Source organism: Triplophysa rosa, linkage group LG2, assembly GCF_024868665.1.
Source record: "Triplophysa rosa linkage group LG2, Trosa_1v2, whole genome shotgun sequence".
NCBI lineage: Eukaryota > Metazoa > Chordata > Actinopteri > Cypriniformes > Nemacheilidae > Triplophysa > Triplophysa rosa.
Genome location: NC_079891.1, coordinates 27,803,971 through 27,823,043, shown reverse-complemented (window position 1 = coordinate 27,823,043; position 19,073 = coordinate 27,803,971). Strand labels below are relative to the sequence as shown.

At 37.9% G+C, this 19,073-nt stretch overlaps 2 protein-coding genes across 2 annotated transcripts; both read left to right on the top strand.

The window, feature by feature from the left end:
• Positions 1–2,322: 2,322 nt before the first annotated feature.
• Positions 2,323–14,500, top strand: mtnr1c (melatonin receptor 1C). Its single transcript, XM_057362395.1, is given in 3 exon segments — positions 2,323–2,868; positions 13,205–13,809; positions 13,812–14,500. Coding segments are annotated over 3 exon segments (1,047 nt in total). The 5' UTR covers positions 2,323–2,684; the 3' UTR covers positions 14,070–14,500.
• Positions 14,501–16,209: 1,709 nt separating this feature from the next.
• On the top strand, positions 16,210–18,120 carry vma21 (vacuolar ATPase assembly factor VMA21). Its single transcript, XM_057319243.1, has 3 exons — positions 16,210–16,603; positions 17,008–17,117; positions 17,349–18,120. Exons 1-3 carry the CDS (start codon positions 16,542–16,544, stop codon positions 17,489–17,491), a joined length of 315 nt encoding a protein of 104 aa, XP_057175226.1. The 5' UTR covers positions 16,210–16,541; the 3' UTR covers positions 17,492–18,120.
• Positions 18,121–19,073: the final 953 nt, after the last annotated feature.

Genomic DNA, 19,073 nt, shown 5'->3' with positions numbered 1-19,073 from the left:
ATCAATCAAATCATATCCCATTTTTGAAGAAACATTTTATTCAGTTTATTTAACCATAAACATGTAATATGCTTTCATAATGATGTCTACAACTATATAACTGAATAAATGATAACTAAAAGAAGGCGCAGATGATTGCAATACACAGATGGCAGCAGGCTCAGCTGAGACCGACCTGGTCGCGCAGCTGTGGGTTCGAGTCCAGCCCGTGGAGGGTGAATTGTTACACATGTAACTAAAACTCTTACATAACGCACAGGAATTTAGACCGAATATTGTTGCAGGGGACATTTGTCGGCATATTCCCGTTTTCTGCGTCTTTTCGCTTGCGCGCTCGGGCGCAAAGATTGGGATCACTTCATTTTTCAACTTGGGCGAGTTTATATGGACGGGACACCATTGGAAAAGTAAAATACATTGCGAGCTACGTGTTTTTTTAATTTTTTTATAAAAGAATCACATGTGACTGTGAGGCAAACACTACTGCGTGTTAAATATTCATTTATTTTTACTACAAATTACAAAAAGACGCAACGACGTATTTAGGAGACCTATCGACGACGAGAGCGGAGCTTCTGCTGGCCTAGGCCTACTCTAACAAACGCGTATACAGAAGCTCCGCTCCAATTATGAATCCTTGTCCTCTGCTATTTATACTGCCAAGGAGCGACAATAAAAATACCGACGGTATCTTTTAAATAACATAAATTTCAAAGTTATACATCAGGACATGTACTATATTATCACCCAGAACGGAACTCGAAACATAATTATATTTATAAATAACTAATGAAAACATCGCCTAAACACCATCCAAACCTTGAATACATCTACCTAATTCATTATTCAAAACAACAGCCAATGGAAAGTCTCTAACAGCAAACCAAGCAATATGTATATAATTAATATATTGTTTATAATATATTGACAAAATAACATATTATCATTGATAGTAATTAACCTTTATGTCAAAACAACAAGGGTGGAGACATCTGGAGACATTAATGTGATCGTGTGAATGCATGCTGTATCCATAGTTTTCATGTGACGTCATGCGCTAAGGGAACGCCCCGCTGACGGGCAGAAAGCTGTCAGCCATTGTCCATCTTGCTAAAAGTGGGTGATTTTTATAATTTAGCTTAAATAACGAATAGTTGTTGTGCAATAAAATACACCAATCGTTGAGGAGACAGGCCTGAACTATGCATAGAGAATCCCGTCCGAGAAAGGAAACCCAGAAAATATTAATTTGTTAATTTCGTGCCATAAACGTGTCTCTGTCCCCAGTGAAACAATGGCAACTGTCATCATATGTCTGCAGCGAGACAAATAATCTATAGTTGAATATTTATTTGTGACCTTGCAGTCTAAAAATTCATAGTCAAAACATCTGTTTCTCTCTCTCTCTCTCTCTCTCTCTGTGTGTGTGTGTGTGTGTGTGTGTGCGTGTGTGTGCGTGTGCGCGTGTGCGTGTGCGTGTGTGTGTGTGCGTGTGCGTGTGCGTGTGCGTGTGCGTGTGCGTGTGTGTGTGTGTGTGTGTGTTCATGTTTGTATATCCCGGTGGGGACCTAAACCTGAATACACACCAACACATGGGGACTCGTGTCACCGTGGGGACCAAAATTGAGGTCCTCATGGGCAAAAAAGCTAATAAATTGTACAGAACAATATTTTTTACAAATCTAAAAATGCAAAAACTGTTCTATGATCTTTAGGTTTAGGGATAGGGTTGGGGATAGGGGATAGAATATACAGTTTGTACAGTATAAAAACATTACGCCTATGGACTGTCCCCACAGGGATAGTCAACCAAAGCCTGTGTGTGTGTGTGCGTGTGTGTGTGTGTATGAAGTAAGAGGGTTAATTACTATGGTTTTAACAATATATTAATATGAAGCTTATTTTAGAGGTGCACTTGTATTTTGCGTTTGATATGTCTTTAAATCCAAATTGATTTTCCGATTTGAACTTTAATATAGTTCGTTTAAAAATGTACTTTTTCAGGCATTCTACACGTGAGGGGTTAAATTTATCTTTCGTTACAGCATTTTTAATATTCACACCATACCCATAAATCGGGTACCCTGCTTGAGTTTATAGCCATTCTTGACAGTCCGAACGTAAACTTCTACTACTTTATCCTGCGCACCCTCTAAAAAAATCCATTTAGCTTCCTTCTCTGAAGCAAAACTGTTGTTAATGTTCGCAAATGTGGTGGTCCAAATTGAATCCACAACTCTTTACCCTAATCGCTGCTCGTACTGACTGCTGCCCTAGGCGCTGAACAGCTGACAGGGCGTTTGAGGAAGAAACCGAGAGGATGTCGGCGCCGGGGATGCGACGCAGCCCGCTGTGTCTGTGCCGTGATGTATGTGCGTGCGTGGTGTGGTGTCCGATCAACAGTGTGTGAGTCACTGTGATCCGAGGTGACAATCCAGAGACAACTGTGGGATTCACAATGCAAGCGAGTAGCAGAAGCCTATCAAACGTAATTTCATTGGAGCTGCTGGAAAATTAAGAAGGGCGTTCTACTAAAAAGATGTTGTGTGATGAAAAATCATTTTATAAATGCAAAACTGGAAATGTTGTTGGGAATGCATGCGGGAATACCTGTTCGTGTCTTTGGGTTTTTTCCCTGAAGAGGATATGAAAGGTGGAACTTTATTGTGGCGTGGTCCCTAAGAATGGCGAACCTCAGCTGTATGGAGAGTTTATCCAGAAGTAACCAGTGCCTCGCCGCCAAAAGCACGTCTCCCGGGGTCGCAGCCACCCTCGCCGGCGTGCTCATCTTCACCACCGTGGCTGATATCGTTGGAAATCTTCTGGTCATCCTGTCCGTGTATAGGAACAAGAAACTGAGGAATGCAGGTGTGAAAATGTGTAACGTCAAGCAAATATTTTATCACATAGGCATATCAGCTGTTTAAACTTCCTTATTAAAAAGATAAGTACAAGAATTGTAGAGTATGAGTGTGTCATTTTATAAAACACTTGTATACTTATATAGGAGCATTACGTGTTAAATTAAGTTGCTCCCAGCTGTTGTTGTCAGTTTGCCATGGCTAACTCTTTTGATTTGATAATGATTATTAATTACACCATTTACAGCGAGTGGATTGGTCATAATGTGCAGAATATGAATTCACTTACATTTAGCATTTGCTTTTATCTGAATTACATTGCACTATACAGTATATTTATTAGTTTGTTTCCATGGGATTTGAACCCACGACCTTGGCGTTGTTAAAATTAAGCTCTACCAGTGAGGCTGCATAAATCAAGCTATATAAAAACATAGAAACATGTCTTTTTTTCAGTATTCCTCTTTTAGCATGCAGATGTCCAGAATTCGGCTTACATACAGACATCAGCAAAACGTGGCTGTCCTGTTTTATCGGATAATGAAACAAGACGTGAGATGTTAAATGACATGTTTCATCTAATTTCATTTTAGAAAGCGCAGGGGCAAAGACTTTGAATCCTTTCTTGAAAGCTGTATTTATGATAACAGATACAATTGGCAGCATTTAATTTTGTCTTCCAACTAAACTTTTTCTTTCTTTCTTTCTTTCTTTCTTTCTTTCTTTCTTTCTTTCTTTCTTTCTTTCTTTCTTTCTTTCTTTCTTTCTTTCTTTCTCACACAGGTAGCCGGTGGTACCCTTTCAGGGTGGTACCCTTTCAAAAAAACATATTTGCAGCTAAACTGTGTATAGTAGTACCTTGTAAATAATGTTATATTGGTATCGAATGTGTACATATCTGTACCTAAATCTTACATATTAGGACCTTTTTAAAGGGTACAGTGACAGCTTTTGTATCTTTTTTCTGAGAGTGTATGAAAATGCCTAAGGAGAGAGATAGCAACAGAAGAGAATTTCCATGCTAATAACTGCCCCCATCAAACCCATCAAGTGTGCTGCTTATGAGTTTAAAACACTTTGGGGATGAGACTTTTTCCTGCGCTCTCATGATTTGGAAGACAGTGGTTAATGGTCCATGCCCCATTGAAAGAGATAGGCTGAGGAATTATGAGATGCACATCGAGCGCATATACTCTTTAGATCATATTGTTGAACAAAAAAGAAATGTGTGCTCCGTATGCATGGTGTCGCTCTATATGCGTGCAATATAATCGGTAAAGCGTTTCAATCTCAGCAGCTGCTCCTATTGTTTTGGCACCACGTCTAAACCTCACTGTCTCATGCAGTGTTTTCTCAGTCTGCATTTATCTACAAGCTGCTTTAGTAACGTGTATATATGCATGAAGAATAAAGTCCTAGCATTGCTCATGCAGAGACATCATAACAGAGACAAACACACAGATACTGCACACAGGAAAAGCGACGTGACACACTTACCGAATCCATCTCAATGACCTGGTTTTAGACATATCATTAAGGCTGTTATGGGGAGGAGCCTGGGTTAATTTGGAATGCTAGATTCAGATGACCAATGTAACAGGAATTTCAAATGTGATGGAATGTAAAAAGGGATCATCAGAATCCTGTGCATAGCGTCCAGAATGTTGTCAATAGGAGAGGCACGCGATGTGGTCATGCAATTTTTGTGCTTGCTTTTTTCTATTTATTGGCTTTTAATGCCTTTAAGGACAGTTCAAACAGACGGCAAACCATTGGGGAGAGAGAGAGAGAAGTAATCAGATCAGGACATGACACACTCTTTATGCATTGTGAGCATGTGCACTGCCTACTGTGCCACGGTGCCAATGCGATTTATGTGTTTGTCACAAAATACTGCTAAATAACTACAGGGAAATTTGATGTTAAGAATGATCACTCACACATAATAACTTTGCAATAAATAAATATAAAATATTATGCACCGATGTAGAAGTTTTAGACTGTTTACTACACAAGGCGGTCTGGGTTCTCTGGTCTATCCTCAGACTGGAGAGACTATAATGCCCAGCATCAGTTGGTGTTCCTTCGTGCAAGACATTCTGGCACATACTGTATATATCCCTCAAGGCCAAGCTGCTACAAGTCAAGCACCTGAACCTGTCCAAATCATCTATCTTCAGTATGAAATACAGCTTCTCTCTTCACCACCCGTAAAAATCGCACATAAACCTGGCGTCAGTGGTTTTAGTTTCTAGTTCACAGTGATGTACAATGTTCTTATATGGTCAATTCTAGCATATATTGGCATCTTTGATAATGTGTGTGTGTATAAAAGAGATGGAATGTAAATACTGAACATCCATGATGTCATTGATGGTCTTTTGCTTGGGCTGTGCCCTCAGGCACAACTGTTTGACATGCACAGAAAGTCACGTTTACATTTGAGATTAAGTCTGTCAGTCAAGTTCAACAGCCAAAAAACAACCCATGGTACACTTATGGCAAATCTCATACATTTTAACCAGGTTAATATAATCATTTTCATATCTCAGTAAAAATATGCTGGGTTTGTTCTGTCAGATGGCACGGCTCCTGAGAGGAAGGTTGGTTGTTTATTATGACTGCCAGGAATAATTCAGCATTAAGTACTTATGGAAATGAAGGTTAAAGGGGTCATATGGTGCGAATACGTGTTTTTCTTTGTCTTTGGCATGTTATAAGTTGCCCATGCATGTATTAGACACGTAAAATTGCAAAAAATTAGATGGATGCATTCTATCTAAAAGCGAATGCTCACCCAGAGCTGCCTGAAATGCCTCGTGTAACCACACCCCCACAAATCTACGTCAGTTCGTGGTATGATTTGACTAAATCATAAGATAAGACCGCCCAAATGTATATGCAAGTAAGGTGGGCGTACCTGTCAGTACAATTTCTTTGGAACCTGATGTTACAAATATGGAAAGAGGCGTTACATTTCCGTCACACGCTTGCAGTTTTCGACCAATCATTACGCACTGGTTAACTGGCCGATCATAGCACACTTCGCTTTTCAAAGCGATGAGCTTTGTAAAAAATCTGCGTGTTTCAGAGAGGCGGGGCAAAGAGGAGATACAACCATACACCGTATATTGTGTATACACATTGCATTACATCTAAAACAAACGATAATATTCGTTTTAGCCGTGTCATATGACCCCTTTAAAAGATATGCTTTATCATGCACATACACACAATAAATACAGTTAGTTGTCAAGCTTGAATATTCAAGCTTCCAATACCTGCCTTACCAGAGCTGGGGAACATTTAATTATTCTTAAATAAAAATTCAACTTTATTTATTTAAGGAACTCAACTGATGACCAAATGTCCCCACAAAGATTGTAATACCAGTATTTATTTATCTTGTGGGGGCATTTTTTGGTCCCTATGAGTCTATGGAAACATGGCGTGTGTGTGGACCAACAGGATGAGTGGTCAGTATATTCAGGGTAAATGAAGGAACCAATATATCACAATGCTTATTATGCAAAGAAACAAATTAAGATAAGAAGCAAAGAGAGATGAAATACAGAGCTAACAGACTTATCTGTGTTTTAAAACAAGCCTGCAAAATACATGTTACTATAATATCTAATTCCAGCACAGATTCTCCGGATGAGTGGATCCAGAATATACATTTATCACAGCATGAACTCTATTCTGACATCAGCCAGAAAACATTCCCGCAGCTCTGATAACCTCTAACTACCTCAGGGAGATACAGCACAGGTAGTTTCATTTGAATACTCTCATCTTAAATGAGATGACTGCATAGTTTTCTTTTCCTTTTAACACACAATGTTAAATCATAATTTTTAGTTTTTTCCCCTGCTCCATCGCTCACAAAAAATCTTCAACCATCTGCCCACAGATGTGTCAATACGTCACATTTTATTAGACTTACACTGGTATTCTGCTGTGATACTGACTAAATCAGTTAGTGTTAATGAAGCCATACATTTGAGGAAATGAAGACGATCTATTATGAGGTTCTCCAGCAGTGCAAGAAGCCCAAAAATGTTTATGAAACTTGCAGACAGCTCAAAACTGATTTACTTGCATCTACTGTATTTTAGCTCTACTGTTTACAACAGTGAAGTTTGACCATGAGTTGGAATAGATGCTAGGCAAAAAGTCCTTTATGCGGATCCATCTTTGTCATTTTATCCCATTTACTTTTTGCCAATGTTTTTAGAGTGAACATTGCAGGATCTCCAGAGAGCTGATGATTTTTTTAGCTTTGTGACGACTGTTATAAAATCATCTCTCTGCTTGCTAATAGGAGGCGTATCATAAAATCTCCAGGTAATGGAAAAACCTTTAGCTTGGATATCTGTTTGAATGCATTTTCTCAGCAAGCACTGAATTACACAAGAGCCCTGCTGGGCTTTTGCCCAGTCTCATTCTCAGGCAGGTAGTTGGGTGCACATTTAACTCCAGATCAATGTTAAGGTGCCATTTTGGTGATGAGGTTTACATTGGAATGGTGTAGATGATCTCATCTGTAAAGTATTACTTATTTGAGACAGAGCAGTGTACAACATTTAATAAAAGATTATGATTGTGTTTTCCTTTTGATTACTTGCTGCATTTTTATCTTTAAAATAATGTGCATTGACTTTCAACATAATTGTTCTGTTGAGATGCATTAAAGTCCCCCTGTGGTCAATCATTTTATCCCTTAAAACAAAACTTTGACCATAAAAATACGTACATATTTAAACTTTTTTTCTTTTGAAAATATTTAAATAAAATAGCTCGAATACACCTCAGCTTCATTAAGTATACACAGTTACATATATATATGCAAATTAGCCCCACCTCCACTCAATCTGGCAGTTCCAGACTTTGCTAAAACTGAAAGTGAAGCTGAGAGCTGACACATCAGTGCAGTGATAATTTTTGCCCGAATCTATGTGCCATCTTTGCATATTTATGCCTCAAACTGCTGATCCACAGGGTTCAAATGAGTTGATGTGATTGGTTACAGGTTTATGACGTCATTAACCGGAGCAGTTTCAAACCACATTTTTTAGACTGTCTTTGGTAAACAGCAGTTTTATGGAGAAAATAGCAATGGTTTAAAATTATACATTTGCACATGGTTTGTCTTAAAGCATATTAAAAACACATAAAACATATAAACAACATTAAAAACTAAATTTTCACCAGAGGGGGTCTTTAATATATTTATATTCTGTGACTCATGCACACACAGTTCTCCGTGATTCAGGGTTGCAGAACATGTGTAGGGTCGGTGTCATGATAACTATGAGAGGGAGCCAATTATATAGTTTGTTACAAGATAATCGTTTGGATTTATTGTGATCCTGAGGCAGTCCTTCCTCTCTAGAGACTGTCCTCATCTAAACCACAGACAAAACAAATCCTGTTCTCTCTCTCCGGGTCTTCAGAGAGGGAACGTATGCCACACATGACAGATGAATCCCCTGTGAAATAAGCCTGTCATTACAGAATTGGTTTTAAGTCCCTCAACCTTTACAAAGAATAAAACACTTAACATTTTAATCTGTAGTTGAGCTGCAGAAAAGTGATAAAGAGAAGGGATTCGCACATCATCTCTCATACTCTGGCATTGATTTATAGCTCTCTAAAGGTTTGATTCTCTGATGGTTATCCCACACTGGGCCACATGACCATGATCTTCTCGCATCTGTACACCTTCATATATATAAAAAGTAACTGTTACCCAAAATAATATAAAATATTATTAAATGTGCTTCTCTGACATAAAGGGAAAGCATCTTTAAGCAATTTGCTTCTAAAACAAAAGATGAAAGGATATATTTACTGTATAGTCTTGGTCAGAAGAACTCAGTTTTAGAAATGACTTCTTCATCCGGCGCCGACAACACTGACTTCCCATGTCATTTTAAATGTGAGTGCAGAAGACCCACAGTGACCTTTGTGCAGTCCTCTGAGAGCTGTAACTCCATTACCATGTGATTATTTTATTATTATTGTTTGCAAGAAGTTAACTACTTTGTCCAGCCTGAGGTCAGTCTTGAGCACAGATTCAGAAGTCAGATCTCAGTGATAAACTGCAGAAAACATCAGACTGCTATGGCATTTTAGGGGTGCTCAATTGGTTTTTTATTATCTGGAAAAAAGAACCTGCAGTTGAGCTGGTCGTTCTGGTAAAGCATGGTGCAATACCAAGGTCATATGTTCAAGGGAACAACAGATTGAACATGTTGGACCTTAAATGCACTGCAATTCACTTTTGGAGATAAAAATGACAAAATGCATAAATAAAACGAATAACTGCTTTTGAGTCATCTTGCTTTTAAACTAAATAATAAAGTATTAACTTTGGAAATGGTATAACTTTGGAAATTATATAAGAGTTAAAAATTATCAGCTGAGGTAAAATATATTATTAGAACTTAAAGGGATAGCTCACCCAAAAAAATGAAAATTCTTTCATCATTTACTTACCCTCATGTCATTTCAAACCTGTATGACTTTGTTTCTTCTGCAGAATACAAAAGAAGATTATGTTGGTATAGAAGATACAAATGAAGAATGTTGGTAACCGAAAAACAGCAGTACCCATTGACTTGCATTTGTGTTGTGTACTGTTTATACAATAGAAGTGAATGGGTATTGCCATTGTTCGGTTACCAATGTTCTTCTAAATATCTTTTGTGTTCTGTGGATATAGGTTTGAAATGACAAGATGGTGAGTAAATGATGACAATATGATGATATTTAAAGGCGAACTATCACTTTAAATATTAAGACAGTTGGATAGGCACTGGTACTCTTTCTGATCTGATACCATTATTAGACCACCAGTAGTCTATTATCCCTGATATTGAACCACAAATGATACTTCTATTGAAAGTAGAAATGTGTTCCTAAAGAGACAAACACGCAATACCCCGTCAAAATTTGTATCATCATCATTTATTATGACATCATATCGTGTCATTTCGAACCTGTATGACTTTCTTCTGTATGATTTCCATTGTATGGATGCAAAACCTCTGAGATATTTCTGTGTTCCACAGTTATATTTTGTACGACATAAGGGTGAATGAATGATGACATGATTTTTGGGGGGGTAAACTATCCCTTAGATTACTTACTGCTTTCCAGCAATGATTTACATTTAACCATTAAATGTTTGGATGCCTTTATCCAAACCAACTTACTCCAGCAAGTACAACTAAGTAATTCAGGAGGCAATAATATAAAAATGTAAAAATACAAAGTTTCAACATTTTAGTGGGGGAAATGTTTTTTTTGGTAAGTAGAAGTCACACAGTTAAGATGTGATATTTGCATTTGTGTCTTTACAAATAACTCTGGTATAATGCATTTACACAGAGAGCTGAAGCAGCCCTGTTTATTATCCTACGTGACACGCTTGGGGCTTGTTGGACTCATGCTAAACCGATGGCAAAGGAGCGTGAACTTCTCAAACCACACATCCTGTTAACTGTGGCAAGCTGTGACAGATTTTTGGCAGACACCAGTCAAAACGACACTTTTGATTTAAAGAAATGTTTACATAAATCTTTTACAATGCTTTGGGTGACAGTGATAAGAGACCGGTTTAGGCTCTTTGAGGAGATAAGCAGGTTTAAGACCTGATTGTGTGTGTTTGTGCCCAGCAGTGAAACCGTCATTGTGGTTAATACAAAAATGGTCCAGTTGTATCTGGCGTCTCTTTTGGTCGAAAGACGTTTTAAAAAGACCTTTGAATCATTGAGACCTTAAGACAATCTGCTGTTTGTTATGACTGTAAATGACTGTAAAAATTGTTCTTCAAACTTAACCACAAAGAGATCATATGATAAGCAGAGCCTGGTTCAGACACACGCATGCTATTATGTCATAGTTGACCGATGTCAACTATGAAAGAAGAACAGATGTTTTACTCCAGTTTCTGGTACAGTGATAAAACCCAAAAACATTTTTGTTAGGCAACCAATTGGTTTCTTTTTTGTCATATGAGTAGTAGGGTACCTGTATAAACCTTTTTAAACTGATCGAGTTTGGGTGTTAAAATCGGTTTCTGAAAAGATGAAGTGAAAGCCACAGGTAGTCGCAAGCGGGCTAATATAAGATATAACATAGAATGACAGCAGTAAGTCTGATAAGATTTGAAAGTCATTTTTGGTTATTTTCCTCATGAATCCGACCTTCACAAATTAAATTTCTGTTCTTAGTTGTGGTGCGAGATGGAGACCGCAAGATTTGATTGTTATGGAGGGGAAGAGCCAATGAGAGTACATGTATGCAGAATACAACCAAAACAAGCGTGACCTGATCATCGTTGCGGAGAGCCAAGGAAAAATTGAAAATTCTGAAATGAATGCCATTAGATTTGAGTTAAAGACTTGCAAATGGATTTATGGGGGCAGTTCAATCAAATACACATTTTCATAGAGACACAATGGGGCCATTTGTAGAGAAGATGGATGTGTCTGACCATCTTGAAGGTTTTTGAGATGCAACATCAGGATGAATTACTAAGCTCTTAAAGACAACTGTGTTGAGAACAGTTTGAGACCTAATTTAAGTCGACAGAGTAAACATTTATTATAGTTTTATAATTGAATTATGAATTAGATGGTCTGGATTCTGTCAGTTACAGCCACACACACACACACACACACACACACACTGCATGGTTCTTACTCAAACAAGACTTCTAATTTGCTTTTATTTTTCCCTTTATCTTCAAATTTATTTCTGACAAATATTTAATATAAATATTTTTATTACCCATGAATTTGCTCCTTTACAGTAATTTAATTCATAAATGGCTAAATGTAACCAAGCCAAATAAATTAAGAGACGTATACAGTAATTGGATTAAGAATGATTATCTTTGATTGAAATAATACAGAATAACATTTTTAATAGATACAAGGAGACAAGGTTACTCAATTTTCCTCATATAATAAAAGGCAAAGGCATACTGTCCATATAGCACACAACGGACCTTGTGTTCCCCTTAAGGGCCGTTTACACTGACAGCAATTCGCAGTGACAAAGCAACCAGAACATTTGAGGCGACATGAGCAACAGAGACCGTTGGCGATGCGACAAAGTTGAGAAGAGTTCAACAAAATGTAAATGTACAGTACAACATGATGACAGCATTGTCTACCAATGAGAGTGCAGACTAAAGAGCTTAAAGGGATACTCCACCCAAAAATACTGTCATCATTTACGCACATTTGACTAATTCTTTTTTTTATTCTATGGTAGTCAATGGTGCCTCATAAATGTCAGTTGCATTCTTTCAAATATCTTTGTGTTTACAACATAACAAAGAAATTACAGGTTTGGAACAACTTGAGGGCAGTAATTCATGACAGAAATTTCATTTTTGGGTAGAGTATTCTTTTAAGTCATCCACCTCATGGTGCAATTAATAGGCTATAGCAGTCAAGTCGAAACAACAATCTCACTTCATAACTACTTTACAAGCTGGTTAATTCATTATGAATTTGTAAGATCTTGATGGTTAGGGTTGAGGCGGGGTTAGGGGTGGGCTTAATTTTTGCTTCATTGTTTCATTATTGCGTTTTTTACGATTCACTTCATACAAATTCATTCGAAATTGTAAAATAGAAATTCCTGTAAGATCGTATGGAAGGAATGTATGCTAGAGAGTAAAAGTATCAGGAAAAAGTTATTGTTTTAATATGGTGTTATTAAATTTAGTGGAAAATACACATTTCCGATTTTCTCTCACAGCATGCAGTGATGATGGTTATGGTGGTTTTGTGGCAGTCTTTTGTGGCAGTCTTGTGGCAGGATCATGACAGACGTGTTTAGTGTTAGAGAGACATGGCATTGTTTGTTTTGGCATGCCATGCGCTCTCTCTGGTCTCGTCCTTCTTCCCACCCTCTCGTTTCCTCATTATTGATTGTTAATGATTTCATGCACCGCCCCTGTTGATTTGGTTCCCTATTTTATGCCCTTGTGTTTTCTGTCCTGTGCGAGTTCGTTTTGTTTCATGCCTTGGAAAAGACATTGCGTCTTGTTCTTGTTCCGTGAGTTTGAGTCAAATCAAATCAAGTTTTTGATTTGTTTGTTTGTGTTTATTAAAATCTTTTGTTTACACCATTGCTGCCTGCTTTTGGGTTCTGCCCACAAACCCTGACAGGTTTAACATCTAATATTGCCAAAGCATTAATACCCACAGAAAAGCAGTGAAATATATGAAGTATTAATAATAATGATACAATTTAAATAAGGTGCCTATTTATACATCTCCTCTTGTTACATCCTTCTCTCTCACTCTTTTTTGTCATAGGTAATATCTTTGTGGTGAGCCTTTCTGTTGCTGACCTGGTGGTGGCTCTGTACCCCTATCCCCTAGCCCTGCTAGCTATCTTCCATAATGGCTGGAAGATGGGCTCCCTGCACTGCCAGCTGAGCGGGTTCGTCATGGGACTGAGCGTCATCGGCTCCGTCTTCAACATCACGGCTATCGCCATTAACCGCTACTGCTACATTTGCCACAGCTTTCGCTACGACTGCCTCTTTTCGCGCCGCAACACCTGTCTGTACCTGTTCCTCACCTGGATGCTAACAGCTCTGGCAACAGTTCCCAACTTCCTCGTGGGTTCCCTCAGTTACGAGCCGCGTATCTTCTCCTGCACGTTCACCCAGACGGCAAGCTCTTCCTACACCATCTGCGTCGTGCTGATACACTTTCTGGTTCCGCTGGCCGTGGTGTCTTTCTGCTACCTGCGCATATGGACATTGGTGATCAGGGTCAAAGGTCGTGTCCGGCCCAATCCGAGGGTTAGAGCGGCACACCTGAGGAACTTCCTGACGATGTTCGTGGTATTCGTGCTGTTTGCCGTGTGCTGGGCACCTCTGAATTTTATTGGGCTTGCTGTGGCGGTTAATCCTACAAAGGTGGCCCCAAAATCCCAGAATGGCTGTTTGTTATGAGCTACTTCATGGCTTACTTCAACAGCTGTCTGAATGCCGTGGTGTATGGGTTGCTCAACCAAAACTTCAGGCAAGAGTACAAACAGATTCTTCGTGCTCTCTGTACCCCAAGAGTGCTGTTCTCTCAAAGTTCAAGATGCAACACGGAGGACGCAAAGAGTAAACCGTCACCAGCGGTGACCAATAACAATGTGAAGGAAGTGTGTAGGGTGGAGTGACCCAAACTCTGTTCTAGTAGATCTCGAAGTAGATCAGCCAATTAGAGGCCACAGTGAAGAACCACAATATTACCACCTCTTTGGTGGTAATATTACCTCTTTGGATTTGTGAGGCCTGTAAAACTAATTCGAGATTGTAGAATGAACACAGTATTTTGTTTCAGTGGCCTTGCAGGTTGAGAATATGCACTTGAGTTCCTATAGAGATTGTTGGATGCCATGGCAACCAGCACTGGAAGACATTTTTGATGTTTTGTGTTCTTTGTATATCCTTTATGTATGTATTTTTGTATATCAGTAATGAATAGGAAAGATCTTATAAAGGAAAATGGCCTATAATGGAAAACAAGACTGATTCTTTGTACAGCACATAATGTTATATACTGTATCTACTGTATTCTTACGTTTTTATTTTTGCAATAAAAATTATTTTGTTCCAAATTCTACATGTCACTACAATCAGAGTGGACAGTTTCAGTCTGAGTGGTCTGCATGTAATAATGTTCAAAAAGTAAATACTTATTTGTCCTTTCCTCCCTTCTTGTGACTGTGACTGTATCTGTATCTTTATCACTGGGTCGATGCACAAACACTACACACTCTCTCTCACACCAAACTACCAAAACCTCTTCCTACTTTTAGAGTGAACACCTCTCCAGACTGCTCCTTGTTAAAAGGGGCAGCTGGTGATGACCTAATGCCTGCAACCCAACACTTCTCCTGAGATTTAGTTTTCACAATGCAGCATAGCGGTTTTACCTGTCACCTAAAAAACATCATTCATCCTGTGTATACTCTGCAAGGTCCCGAGAGGGCTGGATACAAAAAGACCAAATGTTAATCAAATATAAAATGCATAAGTTATTGAACAAATCAATAATCATAACAATTTGTTTTAAATCTGAAAACAACAACAAATGTGTCGCTTTAGTGATTTAAATCAATAAAATATTATTGTTTTATTATTTTTTCAAATACAGGCCTTCAAAATGGCCTACATGTACTATTATTTCTGTAATCTCTCATAATAATTACAAGAAAACTATCCGATTCCACAGTCTCATTCCACATTATAATGTATCCCATTATGGTCTATAAGCCTCCAAAATGGTCTATATGTACTATTATTTCTGAAATTACAGAAATAATAGTACATGTAGGTCATTTTGAAGGCCTGTATTTGAAAAAATCCACAATATACAGTCCTGATATTGTATGAGTGACACTCTGAGGTGGGAAACTCTCATTATAATGTAGAATGAGTCTGTGGAGTCAGATAGCTTTCTTTTAATATTTATCTGAACTTATAGAAATAATAGTACATATATGGCCATTTTGAAGGCCTGTATTTGAAAAAATCCACAATAAACAGTCCTGATATTGAATGAGTGACACACTGAGGTTGGATACTCTCATTACAATGTGGAATGAGTCTGTGGAATCAGATAGTTTTCTTGTAATGTTTATCTGAAATTATAGAAATAGTAGTACATATAGGCCATTTTGAAGGACTGTATTTGAAAAAATCCACAATAAACAGTCCTGATATTGAATGAGTGACACACTGAGGTGGGATACTCTCATTTAAAAGTGGAATGAGTCTGTTCAATCAGATAGTTTTCTTGTAATGTTTATCTGAAATTATAGAAATAGTAGTACATATAGGCCATTTTGAAGGACTGTATTTGATAAAAAAAAATCCACAATAAACAGTCCTGATATTGAATGAGTGACTCACTGAGGTTGGATACTCTCATTACAGTGTGGAATGAGTCTGTGGAATCAGATAGTTTTCTTTTAATATGTATCTAAAATTATAGAAATAATAGCACATGTAGGCAATTTTGGAGGGCTATACTTCAAAAAATCCACAATAAAAAACTAAAAGCCTTCAATTCTCAAGCAATTGAGGTTCTCTTTCAATACCATATCGTTTTATGCATAATATTTTCATATTTAATTTTTAAATGTATTTGCATTTTTATTAATTCACTATTGACAGACTGGTAGAGAAACCGCGTTCGCCATAGATCGCTTTCATTTTGAAATCCAAAAATACGCTTTTACCGTAATGCGCAGTATGCGCGCATAACAAAACAGCGTTGGGGCTAGTTTGACCGTCGTTTTCGAAGTGGCGGCTGGCTTGACCGCAGTATTACTAAGGAGACATCCGTCAGACCAGGCTACAACAGTATTTTATACCCCCAATCCCTTACACAAACAAACGAGGACATGTTCATCACTTGAGAGCAATGATATATTATCATCGTCAGAAGCTAGTGCACAGTTGGAGGTTCGCATGTAGGCGCAGCGGCGCCCCCTATCGTATTCACAGACGACCAAAACGTTATTCACGATCATGTGACAAAGACCCGGAAGCGCAAATAATTCAAGATGTCGCAACTAGGAATTACGTACACATGATTTTCTTTCTCTCTCTCTCTCTCTCTTGTCCACGAATAAAAAAACAAAATGCTAAATTACGAAAAGACGCCAGTGGGCTCCGTGGCCGGAACTGCGCCGGATTTCAGGGGGTAATGTATTTTTTAATGTTCATATTCATACTGCACGTGACCTCTCCATTAAAATAAGCTTTACCGAATACACATAACTATTAGAAATAGAACATAAATATTACGTGCATAAGACATGTTTAATATGTAAATTGATTTGAATGTGTAAATGTATGTAGTTTACATTTGAAAAGCCTCGTGAATGCTCACGATTCTCACTGAATCATTGATCTGTATGAATGAATTCAGTTTTTCCTGATAATGATTTATATTTAGTATATAAAATCATGGTTTTACTACAGCAACTATGTTTTTTGGTTTTAACTGTAGTAAAACCATGTTTTCTTTGTTTTTTTCGTAAGGGATGGTATTAATGAATGGCAATAAAATATTTGTCTCTCTACCTTACTTCCCTTCTTCTCCAGGAATGATGGCTCTCTTGTATCTGTTCTGAGGACACTGCTGTTTTTCACTATTTTGATGATAACTCTACCCATCGGACTGTATTTTGCCTCAAAATCTTTTCTTTTCGAAGGTATTTGTTTCCATTCTCTGTTCAGGCAAAGACAAGTTCACATATTATAATATTATATATTAATATATATAATACTTTATATGACCCTTTCTGTATATGTATTAACATAACACAGTACGGCTAAATATTAACATTATGTGTCTGTGTAGAATGTGTAAATATTCGTTTTATGAAGTTATCTTTTGTCTGCTAATGCGAGTGTTTAATTGTCAATTTATTTTTTATCCACAGCCTTTCTGGGTTACTCCAACAATGACAGCTATTTCTATGCTGCCATTGTTGCCGTGCTAGCAGTACATGTGGTTCTGGCACTCTTCGTTTACGTTGCATGGAATGAAGGATCCCGCCAACAAAGAGAAGGAAAACAGGATTAAAATGGAGAGACAGAAAGAGGAAAACGCACACATTAACACACCAATAACAGCATATTTGTCTATGTGTGTGTTTACTTTTTGACTGAATGTCTCAGACTGTCAGAGAGAAGATGCTGGATTGCTGTAAAATGGTTGAGGTCATTTTAGGCCTTGCTGGAAGTTTTGTACTGTGTTTTTCTGCAGAGCTAAAACAAGCTTTTGTTCGTATAGTAGTTCATTGTTACTGCAGTGTCATTAGCTTCCCCAGTTCAGATTATTTGATAAATTCAACTCTACAATTAAAATAGATTACACGGAGACACTGACACATTCGAGCTGTATAAGAACAGCTCCAAAAATTTGAGCCTTAAAGCACTGAATTAAAAAAGATCTAGGTCCCTCTAGGATTTCATGTCTTCCCTTTAACATCACAAGGTGATATTGTGTAGAAAGTTGGTTAAACCTGTATGTGTGTAGTTCATACCCAAAGTTTGATCATTTCATGTTTTATGTGTCATTTTCTGCTTTATAAATTTTGCTTTTTAAATGTTAAAATGACAGTGAGGGTGGGAATATGGTTTTATGTTCTTTTGACTGACTGTGGATCAATGTAGCTATTAAATCAATGCTCCCCTACCTTCCAAAAATAATGTATTCGTATGTTTTTATTCACACACAATATATATTTTTGATTTATGTGCAAAACAGAGGAAGATAAAAAACAAGAGTATTCCAATTGACACGCTCGTGTCAGCAGCACCATCTGCAGCAAAAGACATTAAATTCATGTAAAATGTTTTGTTTTTTAGTAATCTAATTTTCTATAATGATAAAATTCGATGATGGGGTTAAAATCTAAGAGAAAATCAGACTTGGCGCATTCCGGTCTTGTGGACCTCCTCCGAGACCTAGGGTACTAGGCACGAGTCCACAAGGGTACATGGGAGTGCATTTTGGGACAGACTTGAAGTCATCACGCCGTAAAGAGCAAGCGGTGCTTTCTAATCACTCTCACGGTACTTTGTTGTCATTCACTGATCAGTCTGCGCAGCGCCGCGCGCGTGAAAACGACCACACTGTTGATCCATTGTTGTTATTTGGGACCGGAGCTGCCGGTTTTTATAGTTTTGTATTTCATATGTTGATATGCCACCCGAGCATTATGCAATAGATACTTATGTTTGTAATGCAACTGCTTATGTATATTTATTTATTTGTATATGTAACGGAGGCCAGCTGAAGAGCTGTGCAGTGTGTAAACCTCACTCCCCGACCAACAGAGGCGCTCTAGCGACAGACGCTAGAGACTGCTGTCTTTAGCCTCCTCGTTAGAGCGCCCGTCTCCCATCCGGACCGTTGTCGGTTCGAGGCCCGCGCAGAGCGGTGCGAGTGGAGCCGGTTACATATACATTAAACTTAATGTGCATAATGTGTTCTTAATATGCATATATGTTGTTATTTAATATTGATCTATAATACAGAAGCTGTGTTGTTCAACTTTACAGAGCCCAGAGACAACTACACATCTACAACAAAACATGGCTTATTACCTTAAGTAAGAAAATGCACTGCAATTAAAAGTTTTTATTCTTGAATAGCTGGC